General features: G+C 37.2%; 2 protein-coding genes across 3 annotated transcripts in view; one reads left to right on the forward strand and one right to left on the reverse strand.

The window, feature by feature from the left end:
* The window catches only part of IMPG1 (interphotoreceptor matrix proteoglycan 1), an 85,540-nt gene extending 84,376 nt beyond the window's left edge, over nt 1–1,164 (forward strand). Inside the window, exon 15 of the mRNA XM_053461090.1 lies at nt 1,083–1,164. Coding sequence (XP_053317065.1) covers nt 1,083–1,128 — 46 coding nt within the window. The 3' untranslated portion in view covers nt 1,129–1,164. The remainder of the gene's footprint in view (nt 1–1,082) is intronic.
* A 7,515-nt stretch (nt 1,165–8,679) lies between these two features.
* The window catches only part of MYO6 (myosin VI), a 117,795-nt gene continuing 109,144 nt past the window's right edge, over nt 8,680–17,330 (reverse strand). For both annotated transcript variants that reach the window (XM_053461088.1, XM_053461087.1), the window contains 3 exons: nt 16,130–16,261; nt 12,734–12,952; nt 8,680–10,719 (listed from right to left, as the gene is read on the reverse strand). In XM_053461088.1, the coding sequence (XP_053317063.1) occupies nt 10,520–10,719; nt 12,734–12,952; nt 16,130–16,261 (551 nt within the window). In that variant the 3' untranslated portion in view covers nt 8,680–10,519. The remainder of the gene's footprint in view (nt 10,720–12,733; nt 12,953–16,129; nt 16,262–17,330) is intronic.

Genomic DNA, 17,330 nt, shown 5'->3' on the forward strand with positions numbered 1-17,330 from the left:
CTCTAACGGTATTAAAAACATTTTTACACTACAGGATGAGAGATAACTGTGGGAAGAGACATACAGAGTACATTTATCATTACAAAATATTAATTTTCCTCTGGCACACAAAGGGTTGAATAGACTCTGTTACCTAAACAATGTGAAATAATAATCTATTTTGAGTGTCAAAAAAAACACATGTTTGTAAATCATAACACCTTTTGCTCATTATTCCACTGTGGTAGTTTATTTGAATATTGGTTGTCACAATGTCAGCAGATTTAAAACTTTTGTCCCTTGATTTATTTGTTGGCTATCCTGCTTACACAATCTAGGAATTGTTATCAACATTCACACTATAAACGTTGTTCGTACCTAAGATGCTGTGCGTGATTTGCTATTGACGGCTTTATCCATTTTAGATGTCTGAAAGGTAAACACTGGTTTCACAAAGAAGGTCAATGTTCAGAGGGTGGGGCTTTAAGCCTCATTGTAATCGCTCCATTTGGTGGCCTATTTCTTGTGATACTAGTCATCAAACTTGGGAAAATGTATGGAGGATACAACCACAAGACGCAATCAGAGTAAGCTTTTTAAACCCCCCAAAAAACTAAACTATTTACTTAAAGAAGTAAAACAGAATGGTTGGATGTGCCATACATACTCACCAAGAATTACATATTTTATTATAGAATTAATGTGAAAAGCCACAGTCTACAGAGTTATGGGAAAATAAACTCTGCCTTTAACCAGGATGAAAGTGACCCTGATTATAGAAGACTCACACCTCAACGCACAGAGATCAGTGTGCGGAGGTAAAAACGTACGACAAGGTCCCTCACTAAAGGTTTTTTTCCTGCACTCCATTCTAATCATATATAATTGCATATGGTAGCTGAGCCATTGCCGCTTATTTCCTCCTTTCCTCATAATGCTTATTTGCTTCAAAAGCACCCCACATGTGCACTTCCACAAAAGCTTCACAAGAACCCTGCAGCTTTCTATCTAGGGCTTTGAAGACTTGTTCCATTTCACAGCCACTGCATATTTCAGGTTTATTTTCTTATTACGATTTTGCATTTCCTGTTTTATTTTCACAGGTTACCAGATTCCGTTACCAAACCAAGCTTGAAAAGCGGATTGTGAAATTATTTCCTTCAGCAATTTTTGTAAGAAAAAAAAGTATGCATTTCTTCTATTTTATATAATATTTTCTGGTGCTAGAATACTTTTTAACCTTTTATGCATTAAATGTTGTGTTAGACCTCGAGGAAAGTTTTTAAAGCAAAGAAAGTTTTTGAACAAACCTCAATTAGATACAATAAGACACAATTACAGAACTTTAGTTGGGGTAGCCAGTCTGCTGTATAACAAGTCATAATGGACCCGCCAACAAAGTCTCACGAGTGTGAGCAGGGGTTTTTACATGGTTTTAGCATGCACTCCATCAAAGTTGACCTGTTGGGCCAAGACAGCCATTGAGCTTGCCCAGCTATAAGTAGCTACAACAAGAGGATACCAAAGCAAAACTTTAATCTTGAAAGAGTTGATGTATGGCATGTTGTGACCAGTCATGTATTTATCATCTGCGCTACCATAGACTGCCTATTAAAGCTTTGTAGAGCCTGGGGACATCATGCTAAGGAGGTTGTGCCAGTTTTGTACAGTTTCACTTTGTAACCAGCCCATTTGGCACTGGGAAGCACATAGGAAGATATGCCCCCAGTTTGGTGGCAGGGAAGCTGCCACCCCCACCAGATCTGTCAGCTGCTAGGCTGAAACATGGCTCAACGGTGAACAAAATACAACACACTGTGAATCGGATAGAAACTGCATGATTTTCAATCCTTTCCAGCTTTCCCCTAGAAACGGATACTAGCAATAGCGTAGGTTTTGAGTCATGTTTTCCCTTGCAGGTGTGAAGGTTAATGATACTAATCTTTAATAACTGCATGAGCAATGATGGATTCACAAATGCGCAGCATATAGGGTGATGGAAGTTATTGCATTCTTGTATTCTGTATGTAAACAGGCAGGAAAATAAATTAGTTGTGCAAATTGAGGAGCAGAATGTATATGTGATATGGGACTTTCAACATATGGAAAATGAAATAGCACAATTCGTTACAGTAAATATTTAGCATCCAATTTAAATAGTGGGGAAGGGAACTTACCATATTTCTGATTTAGACAGAACAATTAGGTTTCTTTCGAAATGTAAGCTAGACTCATTCATATGACTAGCTGATGAGCACATGTAATGCATGGATTGTAATCTCTGTAATGAAATATTTTCATCCAACGACAAACACACCTCTTATGAGTCTTATGACTTCTGTAACAGTACTCGTACAACACAAACACATTTTCTCTTCATATAACATGCATGTTACCGTGGCACCTGAAATGCAGATAAGGACAGCATCCCACCATATAGCAACAATAAGCACCATGACTGGGCTTTTAGCTCTACCTTGACTGATCTACAATACCCACAATGATTAGGCTTTCATGTAGAGAGAACAATTCCAACTGTGTACTTAAACAACATGGTGGTTCAGTCATACTGATTATGGCCTGGAGTCTTTGGTTGAAGTTGAGACCTTTTATTGGGCCATAACAAAGATTTCAGAACCTCTTCTTCAGATGGCCGATGTTTCTATGTTCTCCGTTGGCCCATTATTTCAACTAAAAACTCACTTTCCTCTTGGGCTAGTATGGCTGTCTCAATGTTTCTTCCTTGTTATGTATTAACCCCTTCACCCCAGTTGAGGTTTTTGGTACCTCAAAACCCGGAGAAATTTTGCTATTTTTGCGCTATGTCTGTTCAGCGATTATTCTCCTTTCCTGTGAATGGTGTACCCATGTAAACTATATATTGTTTTTTTCAAGGAGAGATAGAGCTTTCTTTTGATATCATAGTTAGATAATTAGCTGAAAATTTAGGATGAGAAATTTAGTAAAAACTAGCAAAAATTAGAAAAATAACTTAATTTTTTATATATATATTCCCCTCTGAATCCTCACAAAATAGGTAAAGTGATGGAAAATCCGCTCCAAGTTTATGAATTCAGGTGTCCTGATTTTAGAAATGCCTGATTTATATATAATTTCCATACTTTCCCAGCACTTATAGGGAACATACTATATGGTGTACATTATTCGTAGAATTTTTACATTAGGTATGATGGGATTGCAAATAAACCAAAAATACCCACAAAAGTATATATTTCTGTAAAGCAGACAACCCAGACTATCGTATCTGGGGTATGTGTCCCCCCCCTCCCCCCCCGGAGATGAGGTATGTCCCTGACAATGCTTTTTCTCCTATGTCTTGGATAGTTAAGTGGTGTTGTCAAATTAGAACACAGAGAAAAGATTTCTCTGGTAGGGTTGATATTTTTCCAGATCCACTAGTTAGTTTTAGTTTTACTTCTGCAGTCTTTTAAACCCATTCTTTACCTTAGTACTGTTACATGAATACTTGGAGTGAGAAGATCCCTTCCTTGGGTATCTCTGGAACCAGTATAGTGATATCATTTTTTAGGTTATGAAGGATTTGTATCGTATATATGCGCAACATGCTTTATATATTTATTATATACATACATTTCAATTCATGTAAGAGAGTGGATTTGTGTGTTAATAATAAGACTCATATGTGTTGTTATTTCTCCTAGTGTCCCCACTGACACTGTATCTAATTGTATCCCCATAAAAAGTTTATAGAGATGGGTTGTATAGCAGTAAAATGATTAATAAAACCAAATGCAATGTTACAAATAAAATATTTCATGGTATTTTAGGAAACTATTTGCCGGCCTTAAAAAATGGACATAAATATTTGTTTAATATATTTTACACCAAGAAAGAACACTGAGATGAATATGATCTCATAACATTCATCCTGGATGAGTGCCGTAATGCCATTGGCGTAATGCCATTGATTCAGTACATCCCAGTTTTTCGCAGACTAGGGTCTATGCAGGATAGTCATGCTTGCATGCATTATATGAACAGCAAAAACAGAGGATTACATTCACAGACATTTCTAGAAATCAACCCCATACATAGATTAAGCAATTTGTTTAAACATATAAGTGCCAGGCTGGTAGCACCACTCAAAACAGCGTATGCAAGAATTCTGGTATGCAGTGTTATATTTTCACCGCAACCCTGTGTGCGCTGCAGTTTTATAGAGTCATAATATGAAAAATCCTTCTCCAGCCGTGCACTAACAATTCCATATAAAATGTATTTTATGTAATGGGATTCTTCAAGCCAAGCAAGCCTTTGCAAAGATAAATCAGTGATTCTGAATGTCTCATAGCAGGTCCTTATATGGGTCCCAGTTAAATTTACCCCCTCCCCTCAAAAGCATGTTCTTTCAGGACAGATTTGTGGAGAAAGAGAAGCATTTCTGCACCTCTCTCCCACGATCTGCATTACTCTGGCTTCTTGGTGTACTTCTGTGAAATGGTGGAGCCACGGGGACTGTCTCTACTCCCGTTCTTCCAATCAGGGGAAAGGGTGTGCCAAGAAGTTCACAGGGAGGCCAGGTTTATGGAGAAGCGGACGAAGATAGAAGACAAATGAAGAAGGAGAGGCAAGAGGTGAAGCAGAGCTGTGGGACAGAAAATCAGTCGTCGGAGAAGGCATTGACAAAGAGTTTGACTGAGAGTGTGAGAGAGCGTAAGTGAGCATGTGAGATATAATATAATGGATGTAGGAGTGTTTTTTGGGGGGGAAGGATGCCGGCACTCAGCAGTGAAGCAGCGCACACCACGGCAGAGCAGCGAGACAGAGGCCTCGCGCTCCCACTGCAGGAGTTCAGCTGGGTAAGTGAACTACAAAGGAGGGGTAGATATTGAGAAGGGAAAGAGGGGAAACATAGTGAGAAAGGGGTTTAGTAAGCATATTGAAATAAAGAGAGTGAGAGAATAAATAATTCATGTATGGATTCATTTATGGATGAACCGTGTAAATCAGAAAAAAAATGAATTCATGTGTGTGTGAATTGTGTGAATGAATGAAAATGAATGAATTAATGTGTGGATGAAACGTGTGAATGAGTGGGAGAATTAATGTTTGTGTGAATGAGTGAGTGACTATAATAAGCAATGTGTGTACCATAGATGTATAAGTGATTTGGGGAAAGGCAAAGGTGGCACAAGCAGGGCTGTTTGGGGACAAAGATCGCTCACACTGGGCTATTTGGGGACAACGTTTGCTCAGGCTGGACTGTTTGGGGACAAAGATGGCAAGTCCTATGTGTATAATCTAGGTGATGGTCTGGTTCTATGGGGGCAATGTGGATGCCAGGGCTGGCCTCTGGAGTGTGCAACCTGTGATCTCTATGTTTAATGTTGAAGTAGGAGATGTATACTAAGATACTAAGCTTGTGGCAAATGTATATGGTGGCATTTGCAAGGAGGATGACTATCCAGCTATTATATGCATTAAGGTGTCGCTTGAGTGTCCTTGTACCAACAGGCAAACTAATGAACTCAAAGTATATTTTATAATGACACTATGGTGATATGACATGATCTATACATCTGTTCCTTTCCTCCCTTGGTGAGTATTCCATAGGTCAGCAAGGAGTGCTACATTGGGGTGTGATCTGCTTACATGTGGTTGTCACCTACACCAGCTAGACAATATTTTTACAGTTTATTACATGAATTATAGGATATCTATCAAGACAGATAGCATTCCCCCTGTATTATAATTTCTAATGGTTTATAGCGAGTTACGTGATACAAATAAGGTGTTAAAGAATAGTGATTTCTTGTGATTGTTCCTAGTAGTCCTAATGAGGAACCTCCACGCATACTCCTTAAATAAGTATCTTTAACATCCGTTTTGGAAAAATCATGCAGGGCTGCACAGCTCTATGCAATGGGGAAATGATTATGATCATGAATTAATTGACTGCTCAGAATTCTGAATGTGAAAGATTTTTAAAATGTAAATGTTTAATAATAATAGTCATTCCTAAGCATATATGCATCTACTAGTTTGTAAATATAAACCACAGGCATTTTTATTTTGTGAAGACAAAAGAGTTAAGCAGGTAAAATGCAACTAGAAAAAAATATATATAAATGACAGTGAAGTGTTAAGATGCCTCCATACAACCCATCTCTACTAGTTACTTGGGCAGAATACACCAAGGTGTGACAAAACAATGCGGTGCTGTCAAATAAGAAGATAGCAATACAAATGTACCAAAGGTTCTTCGTAATAGTTACATCATTGTGTTTTTCTGTTAATCTAATTTTTGAGTATAATTATTGTGTTCCTTTTTTAATGCAAAATGATTATTTCTGTTAATTGTGGTAAAGATGCTTCAGCCTCAAGTGTCTGGTCATATTGTGAACCCAACTAATTATAGGGACACTCCATTTTTTTTTACCTAGATACAGTAATGAAATTGAAAGAGCCCACCTTGCCGAGGTCCGTTCGTATTAAATAATTCTATCTAGTTTGGCTAGCCACAGGCCTGGACTTCGGACAGTGCTCTATGGCACCTTCCACAATTATGGCTTGATCCTGTCTCCTAATGTACAACTTCATGATGCAGAAGTGTAAGAGCATAAAGGGTGGCAGCATGAATCCAGCTGACCGCCGCATGTATGTCAGTTTATAGGCCCCATGCCTTAAAGCGCCAGGGCTGATTTTAAACTCCGGCTTGTCCCTGGATATGCGGATGATCTTATATGTTATATTTGCATCTATTTCTAAGATCGGTATTGAGGGCTGGTAATTGTTCTCCTTGGTTGCTATTTTAATGTATAGGTTTTGGGTAATAGACTACATTATTGCATCTCTTCTATCAACTTCTTTTTATTAAACGCATAACAACCCGCTTCCTTGTTTCACTTTTTACAGAAGGAAATTACCAGACCATGGAAATTGAAGACAATTTTTTTTACACTCCAATCAGGAAATTACACCAGTTGACGGAAATCTAATGTTGTTTGCCCAAGCATAACAACATACATTTGTGTAGAAATTAAAGTGATGTGTGTATCATGTATTAGACATTAGTTTTATATATTAGACATTGTGCTGTGTAAGAACTGGAAAGTATATTTAAACATGCAGTCCCACTTACGCCACAAATATACGTCCCTAACTTATTCTAAAAAATGTTAAGCCTTTCTTTTATAATGATGCAGAAAGCTGTGTTCTATAACTCCTTGAATATGTATTTTATTTACGGGTAATTTGAAAAGGGTACATCATAAAATTCACTGCACACGATGTTCTTTAAATTAGTGGTGTGCTGCTAAAAGTTAATTTATGTAGATTATATTTGTTATATAACAAGTCATTCCTCCGTGTGTTTTATTTAGAACCATTTCATATATTTAGCAAATGTAAAGAGTTTAAATATTATGCAAAAACATTTGACAACTTTTCAAAATATAATGAATTAAAGCCAATTTTTATGTGTATCAGCTGCTAAATTGTGTTTCATTCAATTTTCATTCGTTTTCAAATGCATTATTTAGAGAGTATAAAATTGGAAGCCACGGGAGAAACAGCTTTGACATAAAACCATAATAGGATCCAGCATTGAAAACTTGTTATTTGTTATATTGTACAGTTCAGTTATTGAAATGTGTATTTTTCAGCTCTGACATCACATTCCAATACACAGATAGAGTATTTCATAGAAATTTCCTTTCATTTCCCTGGATCCCTCAGCGATGGCTGCCATGGAAATCCGGTGTCAGCAGCGGGAAGTTAATATGCTTTGTGGACTCTACGGGAATTGTTTTAGGAGGCTGTGATTTAGCCTCTATCACTACAACGGCGCGGCTCCACAAATATCTTACGACAAAACAGCCATTTTCAGAAATTCTGAATTTGGTAGCAGACAATAATCATTAAGCCCATTCTAGTCTGCCATGTAAGGACTCGGACCGTAATCAGCCATTGGTCTCATCCTTGGTCTTAGAATCAGGTTAGCTTTATGTTTATCCTATACATGTTTAAACTTTTATTGTATTTACCGCCATCGTTTATAATGGGCGGCTGTTCCACTTACCAACCACCACTACAGCAGAATAGAGAATGAGTTTGTTTCAAAGTACCGGTATGTTTATTATTCATACACTAATGTGATTTGATGATGAGATTTCACTCTATGATTTCATACTAGGGATCCCCTTCCAACTCAAACTATTTGTGCCAATCGTTCAGACCTTACTAGTCCTTCACCTGTATTGATCTTCACTAGAGGTTTTTTATTGTCAGAAAGCAGTATGATAAGGAGTGGTTAGTTTTATCCATCACACCAAGACAAAATGACAGCTATATTGCTTTTAGCAGTGCTGCATATTTTTCATATTCAAATTGGTGTTTGAAGTGAAATGAATAAGACCGCAAATCCACATTTGCAAATAGACTTCACCTTTATGCAACTTATAGCCAAACTAAATATTAAGATTTCTTCATGAATTTCCAAGTGATTGCTGCTTTACGTCGCTTATATAGTTGTAGAAGAACTCACAAAAACTTTCATGTGCTTTTATCTTAAAGAACAAGCTAAGAATGAATCCAGGTGTTTGGTGTTCACAGAGTATTCACAGAACGAGAAAAAAAAATCTTGTGTAATCATCCTATCATCTCTTCTCAATTATTTTTCAGATGTTATATGTTTTATTCATATAAGTAAAGACACCGTAGCAGGGGGATGCTTTATTTTCTAACAATACAGTACATGTATTAAGAGATCATTTCCAGAAACAAACATAAATAAAAAATATACATTTTAGATCAAGTTTTTTTTTTTAAAGGAATGCCTTCCAAGGGGACGCTGATTTTGGTGATGATGCAAAACAAACGGATGCACACACAAATGTTATTTTTCATTATTTATGGTGATTTTAAAAGCCTTGCTTTAAACTGGCTGTATGCCTTTTTCCGACAATTTTTTCTGCAATCAGGAGTTACGATAATGCTTGTAAAGGGATAATATACTCAAAAACACAGCAGGTCAGCAGTCAAGAACGTCAATACCAATAGCTAAAGCATAGCTAGGTAACAAAGCAGCTTGGAGGCCAACTGTTGGCCATCCATGGGTTATAATCCCATATTTCTTTCTATATTCTATCTAGAAAAGTGTTTCTCACCCTGGAAAGACATCTGTCAAATCTCAGAAATCACAAGACTAAAAAATTACCAAGTGACCAACAAACAGCAGAATGATGCTGATGGGAGAGCAAAATGGTAACTGCCATTCATCCTTATTCAAAATGAGAAAATAATAACTGGTGTCTAATTTTTTAATTATACATAGATAAAATTCTTAATTTCCCTTTATAAAATATGTAGTGTTTTCTTCCATCAGGCTGATTAATGCACACAACTGTAATCTTTTAACAAGATGTCCTTAGTCATACATAGCCTCGGATAGCTTGTCTGACTCTTTAGGATAGGAATGATGTTTTTTAATGCTGTATTTAGTTACCAAATTGTTAAATTCAGCAGATGAGGCGAACGAGCACCTTTAATGGCGGGGGTTGAATACAATATGAAAGCATAGGCTGGACACAAATATCGGATTTAATATGACGTAATATGTCAGCATGTATGAGTTTTAAAGACTGGACTGTACTGTTGGACATTAACGATCCTGGACGCTACTGATATGACTAGATCAGTTATTATTTAGTAATAATAGTAATCAAAGCATCTCGGTGACGGGTTAAGGAGGGAGTGTAATTGCTCCCCGCAATCTTACTTAAGAGCGCTTAAGTCATACCAATTTCCCACATGGAAACGGCTAGATGCCGGCAGCAGACACCACACACTTTATAAAAGGCTACCACACCAAATGTTTTCTGGGTACACAACCCATTCTTCTATTGTACAATTTGAAAGTAATCAACAAAATAGCGCGGGTCAATGTTACTTTTTACATGTCAGTGCAGTAACGTACGTACGATTTGATATTGTTCACGTAAGTAGTTCTCCTTTTTTTTACTTTTTTTTCGCGTGTAAATTCATTTCAAATTAGAGCACTCAAATCAGCAAATATTGGTCTAAATTAAAAGACGATCCTAAACCATAAAAAACAACACTACGGTAGACAAGGGTCATGTTATTAAACGGTGCCACAACTTAGATTAACTCGGTTAACACAACACAATATTCAAGCACAACATTTAACGTGAGGCGTACTTGTGGAAGTACACCCCTCCGTGCCTTCAAGTACACCCAAACGACTACTTATAAGGTAAGGCCTCATCATTTCAGATGTAAGTTAAATAAAACAGGAAAAAGGGCTATAAAAGTGTTGTTTGTTTAGCTTCACAACACTATTTAGCTATGCCACCAACTAAACAACCAAAAAAACAGAAAAAGAAATAAAAGCCCCCAAATTAATAAAACCTGTTCACTTTATATTAAAACATCTCAATTAAATGATTATGGAATGTCTAGATCCTCTTATACAGAGTTTGTTCCCTTTATGCCAACACAAAGGTGCTACTGTAGGTGTGCCTACTCGTTCCCACGAGGACTATTTTAGTAGATTTTGGAGCATTGCTGTGGCATATGTTGGCCGGGCTTGTCTGCTCTCAATTGCATTACTCAGGTACTGGATTCCACCGCAGCGCTCCCAGATCTCTTCAAACTGTCTGGGTAATATCTCTGCCCCTCTCTTCCTTGTTAGGCCTGTTTCTTCAAGACTCAGTTCACACATCTCCATGTCATCTTTGCCTGTAAACGAGAGGAACAACGTATAAAAAAAATCTATTTTAGTTTTACTGTCCAATTTTAGAGAATTGCTGAAAGTTTCTGAAACTCAGCAGTATTGAAACGCTGGAGTTTACAAAACAGAAAATGTTTGCTTAATTTTCTGCTTATCGAATCAGGGATGGCTCAAAATTCCACCAGGCCTTCAGCTGAAAACATTAATTATGTTCCCAGCTAAAGGCCCGGTGGAATTTTTAGTCAACCCTGATTAAGACCATCATACATTTGAGGAACTTTATTCACAAAGCTGAGATAATGAAGCATCAAATAATTACCCAGAAAAACACAGACATTTTTTTCTCATTAGAGCTGAAGATGCAGTTAAGATATAATAGACATAATAGATATGAGGTGCAATTTTCTCATTTATGATGTGCATGGCCTGTTCCATGCTCTCTACACACGGCTGGGGGCTCCTGTACTCCGGCATTACATATTCTCAAGGCTGTCACTAAAGACCACCAGCAACCTAGAATGTGGGGATTATTCTATTATGTTCAAATGAAATCTCACTTACAATACCACTTTTTCAGGCTTATTTACTCAAACAAGAGTTGTGGTTTCAACTCCTTGACTTCACTAAACATTGCGAAGGTCCAACGCCAGTGAACTTCTGCTGTATTAAGAGCTTGGATTGCCTGCCGGATGCATATTTTAATCAGTGAGATTTCTTTAAAGCCTACCCACCCATTTAATTATATATTATGCAGGGCCCTCTTAGCCCTTCTTGGTGGAGAAACTTGCCAGGGTAGGCCCCTCGTAACGAATAGTGAAGTAAGGTCTAAACTAGGTTTAAACTAAGGCTACGTGTTACACACAAGTGCATATTATACTTAAGATTTTACTGCACATAAAAGTAAAACAGTTAATGGTGCTTCCGAAAAAGAAAAGAAAAAAAAACTTCACAATATTTACCGTTTAATGATAGATTTTGACTTTTTATTTCTACATGAATTTTCAGTTCACTTTTGGAAGAATAACAGCACTGTTGGGATTTTATTTTTCATTGCACATTGCATGAGGTGGACGTTGTCACTGCATAGCTTAGGGCAAAATATGCAATGTGTCAAATAATATCACATATCTCTCATAAGCTAGTCACAATTGTCAACAGACAAATATAATGAGGTCATCAATAGTTTTACCATAAAATCATGTCACGGTTAGATTTTAAAAGGCTATATACATTTATACCACAACAGGAAAAAACCAAACTGCATTTACCCTATAACTGACAACTAATGTAAATGCATTTTGGAGGAAGTGAACACCAGGCGGTTTATTGCTAAATGCATATTTCCCCAAGTGTAGCCATTTGCAAAGCGCTGCTGCTGCATTTCTCCAGCCTTCTCATTTTTAATGAGCACTTATATTTTATAGGTAAAGTCTATTAGCTTCTCTGTACATTATACCATAGGTTCTTTTCTAACATGCATACAGAACGAAGTTTGTGGGTTGCGGTATGAAGATTCATGAAGTCTTTCCTAATAAATGACACTTCACCGCTAATACCATCCAAATTCCTGGTTTTAATGGTGGTTTTATTAAATAAAAACCCTTTATTCTGTGTTTTCTGTTTCAGTAATAGGCACTCCTAAACCACAAGGATTATGGTTTGGGAATAGTTATTAAATCAGTGGAATAACTATGCAAACCATCCCTAATTAACTCAGTGTTGAGTATACAAGTGTTCTTTGTGTTTTGTTTTTTTTTACAGCATTTAATATCCATACTTGGGAACTTTCCAGGTTTGGTCCAGAAATGCTAGAAATGACAATAGATTACCAAGGCTCCATGGTGGTGTATGATCTCCAGGAGGGAGTCCACTCCCAATTATAACAGGCTAGAGGGAGATCTCTGAGGAACCAGCACTGAAAAGTCCCCAGGGTAACGGTAGTATTCTCAAACACCCCACTGACTGCTTCATCAGTAACCAAGCCTACATGATATGACATCTCGCATATGGAATGCTACTTACCAGCTACTAGCAAGATCGGGGGCTTGTCTGGGTGAAGCTCCATTTGACGAGCAATCCATGCACCATCAAAATGTGCGTACCACCATCCTTTTTTCTTGTTCTGAGGTTCCTTGTATTGGTCAGCCGGGCGAATAAAGGGGATGCGGAAATAACGCTGTTGGCGATTCATCTCGATCTCCTGTTGCCGTGCAGGCAGCTGAACTACTGGATTCTGCTGAGCTGTATAAACAATCAAAGTGAACTTTGCAACTCCATATAAAACTTTTACACAAGTTTAGCGAGTTTTTAGCGAGGAAACCTAACAGGACAATCAAAGAGAATCTAGAACGCCATTTGCCTTTCATGTGCGTCCTTTAAAACATATTTTTGGAGAGTAATCCTGCACGGGAAACGTCATGCTAATTTAGGGGATATAAAGTCCACTTTTTTCATTTAAATATCATAATGGTATTACAAAATTCATTGGAGGGATAACAGGCCTGAGGCGCATTTTGTCCTTTCACATATATTATTCCCTAAAGAAGAAAGTAAGGTTGATTATGAAATGCTTATTATAGTAATTTTAGTACAGTTCTGTGATTTTAGTACTGAATAAAAAATGGGCTGCTTTCAAAATGGGTGAAATGACATTGCATGGCTCAGTACTTTGCCTTCATTTTTGACTGCAATAATATAGACTTAATTAGGCCTTTAAGAAGTGGCAAGACTGGTTTCTTTCTCGCAGAAGAAAAAAAGATGGAACTTTTTCTTTAAAAGGGAAAAAGTTTTGTCTTGAATTCATTTTATTTGACCAAGGATTACAGTTGAAGGATTTTTGTTAACTCTGTGATAAAGAAGGGTAAAGGCACTGTGATTTGGGAATGAACAGAATCCAATACTTGGAAGTAATTGAACTGTCTTTTTATATCCTCTTCACAAAACACCGAATGCCAGTATGGTCCCACCTCTACAGAATATCAAAGAACTACAGGAGGAGAGACTGGCTCTCAAAATTAATAATCACCAAGTTGGGTTTGTGTTCTATCTTGGATGAGCCTACTACGCTTTGAAACTTTTTCATGAACACAAATTCATTTAGCGATGACACTTGTTGCAGTATTTGAAGAATACGCATTGCTCCGCTTGGAATCCGAGACCTTCTGGATTTGGTTAACTTTTTTTCTTTGACACCGCTCTGCCATTTAATCACATTTCCACTGTTCACGCTTTCACCCACAATGATTTCTTTTCTTTCTCTAAAGAGATTTTCTAAATGAAACCTACAGTATTCATTTAATAAATGTAATGTAGGCTGACAAGCCTAGCCTAGACAATGCACTCGTGGTGTGAGTGATATGGAGCTGTCAGGGGAGCACCCATATAGAGCTAATTTTCTAAAAAAAAAAAATGAAGAAAAAAATGAAAAAAAAAGACTCCCACTTACTTTCCAAAACTTTTTTACAACAAAAAATAAACAGTCAATTGTGATAAGTCTTCCATGTGAGCAGTTTCTTTAACCAAGTTTGTTTTATCCTGTACTCTTAAATCATACCAGAACAACATTGGCATTTGGTTTGAAATATAGAATTACTACAATGTTACATGCCACCAAAATAACAAATATTTATTTTGTTAGTCTAGTAAAAAACCCAGACAGAGTTACACGGTTACAGCTAAACAATGTTAATACTTTGGGAAACAAAGCAAAATGACCTAACAGACTTCTCAAACTGGACCACAGGGACCACTAAATGAGACAGATTTAAAGACTTCTCTGGGTGTTCTTAAACAGGCATGTCCATAAATTCTACTACATTATAGGTCTCGGAGGACAGATCCGAAAAACCCTGTTCCTGAGTCGCAAAAACCTTTAAATTTCCTTTCTTTCCATGTATCAATTATACTTAGCAAGTCTGTGAAATCAAAATTTAAGGTATAATGATGCATTTTAATCTTTGATTGCCCCAAAATGTAGTTAAATGCTCATATCATAAAAATAAAACAAAGGGGGGGGGTGTATTCTAAAAGTAATCTGCAAACATTACAAATGCATAAAATGCAAATGCAATCAGTATCAACAACTTCTAGACACATAAAAAAATAATGTGTTCTCTTTTTCAATTCCGTTTTACACATAGTAGAAACATTTTTCTAAGCATTCCACAATACAGCCGATGCATTTTAATGACCCGATACACCATGGTATTAGCTAGGCCGTTAGAGTTGTAGGTTTATAAGCCACATGAATCCATCACCTTATTATAGCCTTTCACTTTGCTACAGTTATTTGTCCAAGAATAATTCACGATTCCTATCATTATGTTAGTGCTATCCTATTTTAAGGTAGTCCAATGTTACATCGTGGTTCATATGCATATAATGCCATGTTTGTGAAGCCATACTACTGGACACAGGTGCGTGATACACTGGCCAATACTAATTCTGGAAGTTCTGGAACAAAGTTCTGAATTAGGAGTGACCACCATGGAAACCAATAGAGTGTTTCTGTTGTCTGCTCTACAATTAGAACTTTGCCAAAGAATGTATCTTATATAAATATAACTTAATGAATTAGCTAGTCAGTATGATGAGCCAGCTAGCAGCCACCCAACTGTTATAAGGCAATAGCACCCAAAGGCATATAGGTTACATTCTGACCGCATTCTGATACGCAAGCAGAACAGTACGCAGTCCAATTGGTCTACGGGGGAACAAATGGGCTAATGATTAAGGCAACAGTTTGGTCTGCTGGACCATGGGTTAAATACCTATGGGTTACAAACTGCTGCTACCTTGTCCATAGTTTAAATGGCAAGAAAATGGCAAATATCCCCAAAATGTGAGGTTTGTGTGTTGGTTTATAACTGTAGCAAAGAATGTAGAGGTTAGTGGCACAAAGCTTAGACAGATCCCTCTTCCATCATATTAGTCTTTCTACCATCTCCACACTTACTTGTGTTGATAAATGGAGCAAAATCTGAAAACAAATATAATTTCAATTGAAAACATGCAATTAACATGCAGGACTTCACGGTACTATTGATATAGTAGGGCATCTTTAGGATGCTAAATTAAAAATATTTCTCTGGAAATTAAACTCACACTAAGGTTTTAAAAGAAGGCCAATTTTTGCCCCAAATGTAAATGTTTGCCATATAATTTGGCAAATGTTATCGTATTTAGAGTATGCCTTTAAATTCATAACATGCTACAAAATGGGTCTGGAAACACAAACGTGCAAAGGCTAGTAAATGTCCACGAACAACATTCAGCAAACATTCTAAAATGGGTCACTTTCACAATTTCTTATGAGCATATATGCTTAGTCATCAGGGCATTAAAATATTGAAATGAAAACCACGAGTATGTCCAAAATGTGCTATTGGGTCCCTGGGCTACGAAGCCGATTTAACATACCATAGTCAGTGATGGATTTGGGGACACGTTCCTCTGTTTCTGTGTTGCGCTTCTTATTCTTGGCTTTCCAAGCATGGTAGACTTTAAGCCGCCGGTGAAACTCCTCCCTGCAGGCTGCTAGCAGCTCGATATCTAAACAAAGCCGACATATTGGGTATTATTATTATTTTTATTGATATAGATATCGCCGTAATATTCCGTGGCGCTGAACAATGGTTAGACATCAGAATAACATTAAAAAAGCCTACCATCTGACATGTCAGCTAAAGCAGGCTTTCAACATGCTCAGTTAAAAAAATATATTTTAATCAATTATATACCCTCTATCTGTAATGCCTGTAATTTTTTAAGGACAAGTGGAGGTCATTGTGAAGGGCATGTCCAGGGCTGTCCTTTCACAATGCTGCCTATGATTCCCCCCCCCACCCCCGTATTACTACACAGGTTACTAAATCCTGCAATTACTAGTTAGATGATTTTTTTCTTTCTAACCTCTAACACAGTTTAATTATCTATAACGGGGAGAAGATTGCTTACAACGCACGCATGAAAAGCAACTTAACACAATAGCCTTTTTTGTGTTCACATTCAGGCGGAGGATAGGGTAGCTATTTGCTACGATACATATTATCTATTATACATACTATATACAAATTGTTCTGAAATGTGCCTATAATTACTGTAGGGTTGTATGCAGGAAATATGTTTTATGAAAGACCACGTGCTTTATGATTTTATTTGAAAATATCAAAATCTCCAAGATATAGATTATTTAGTGGTTTGAAGTTTTTGAGTCATGCATTGTAGGAGGCAGCATGCAGGTTTAAAGGGAATGATGTCTCATCATTTATTTAATAGAGTAATATGTTTACTGGCCCATTGTCTATTGGATAAACAGCATACACCAAATCCAGAGCAATATGAAAAACATGTTCTGTGAGAAGCAACACTGGGAGACAGTTTAACCCGGGGCTAGGCTTTCTAGCGGACATCTGACTAAATGATCCATCGCAAGCAATACATTCCACAAGCTCTGTCAGACTTGACCATCCCTGGTTTAAAATCTATAGTTTACCACAATCTGATACCATTTTACTGAAGTGCAATCACAGTGGGGAGATTTCAGACATTAATCTCCCGTGCCCGTCGGATGGCTGTAACCCAATAATAAGGTGGTAATTGCATTGTAGGAAACTTTTCG

The sequence above is a fragment of the Spea bombifrons genome, chromosome 3, assembly GCF_027358695.1.
Source record: "Spea bombifrons isolate aSpeBom1 chromosome 3, aSpeBom1.2.pri, whole genome shotgun sequence".
Taxonomy (NCBI): domain Eukaryota; kingdom Metazoa; phylum Chordata; class Amphibia; order Anura; family Pelobatidae; genus Spea; species Spea bombifrons.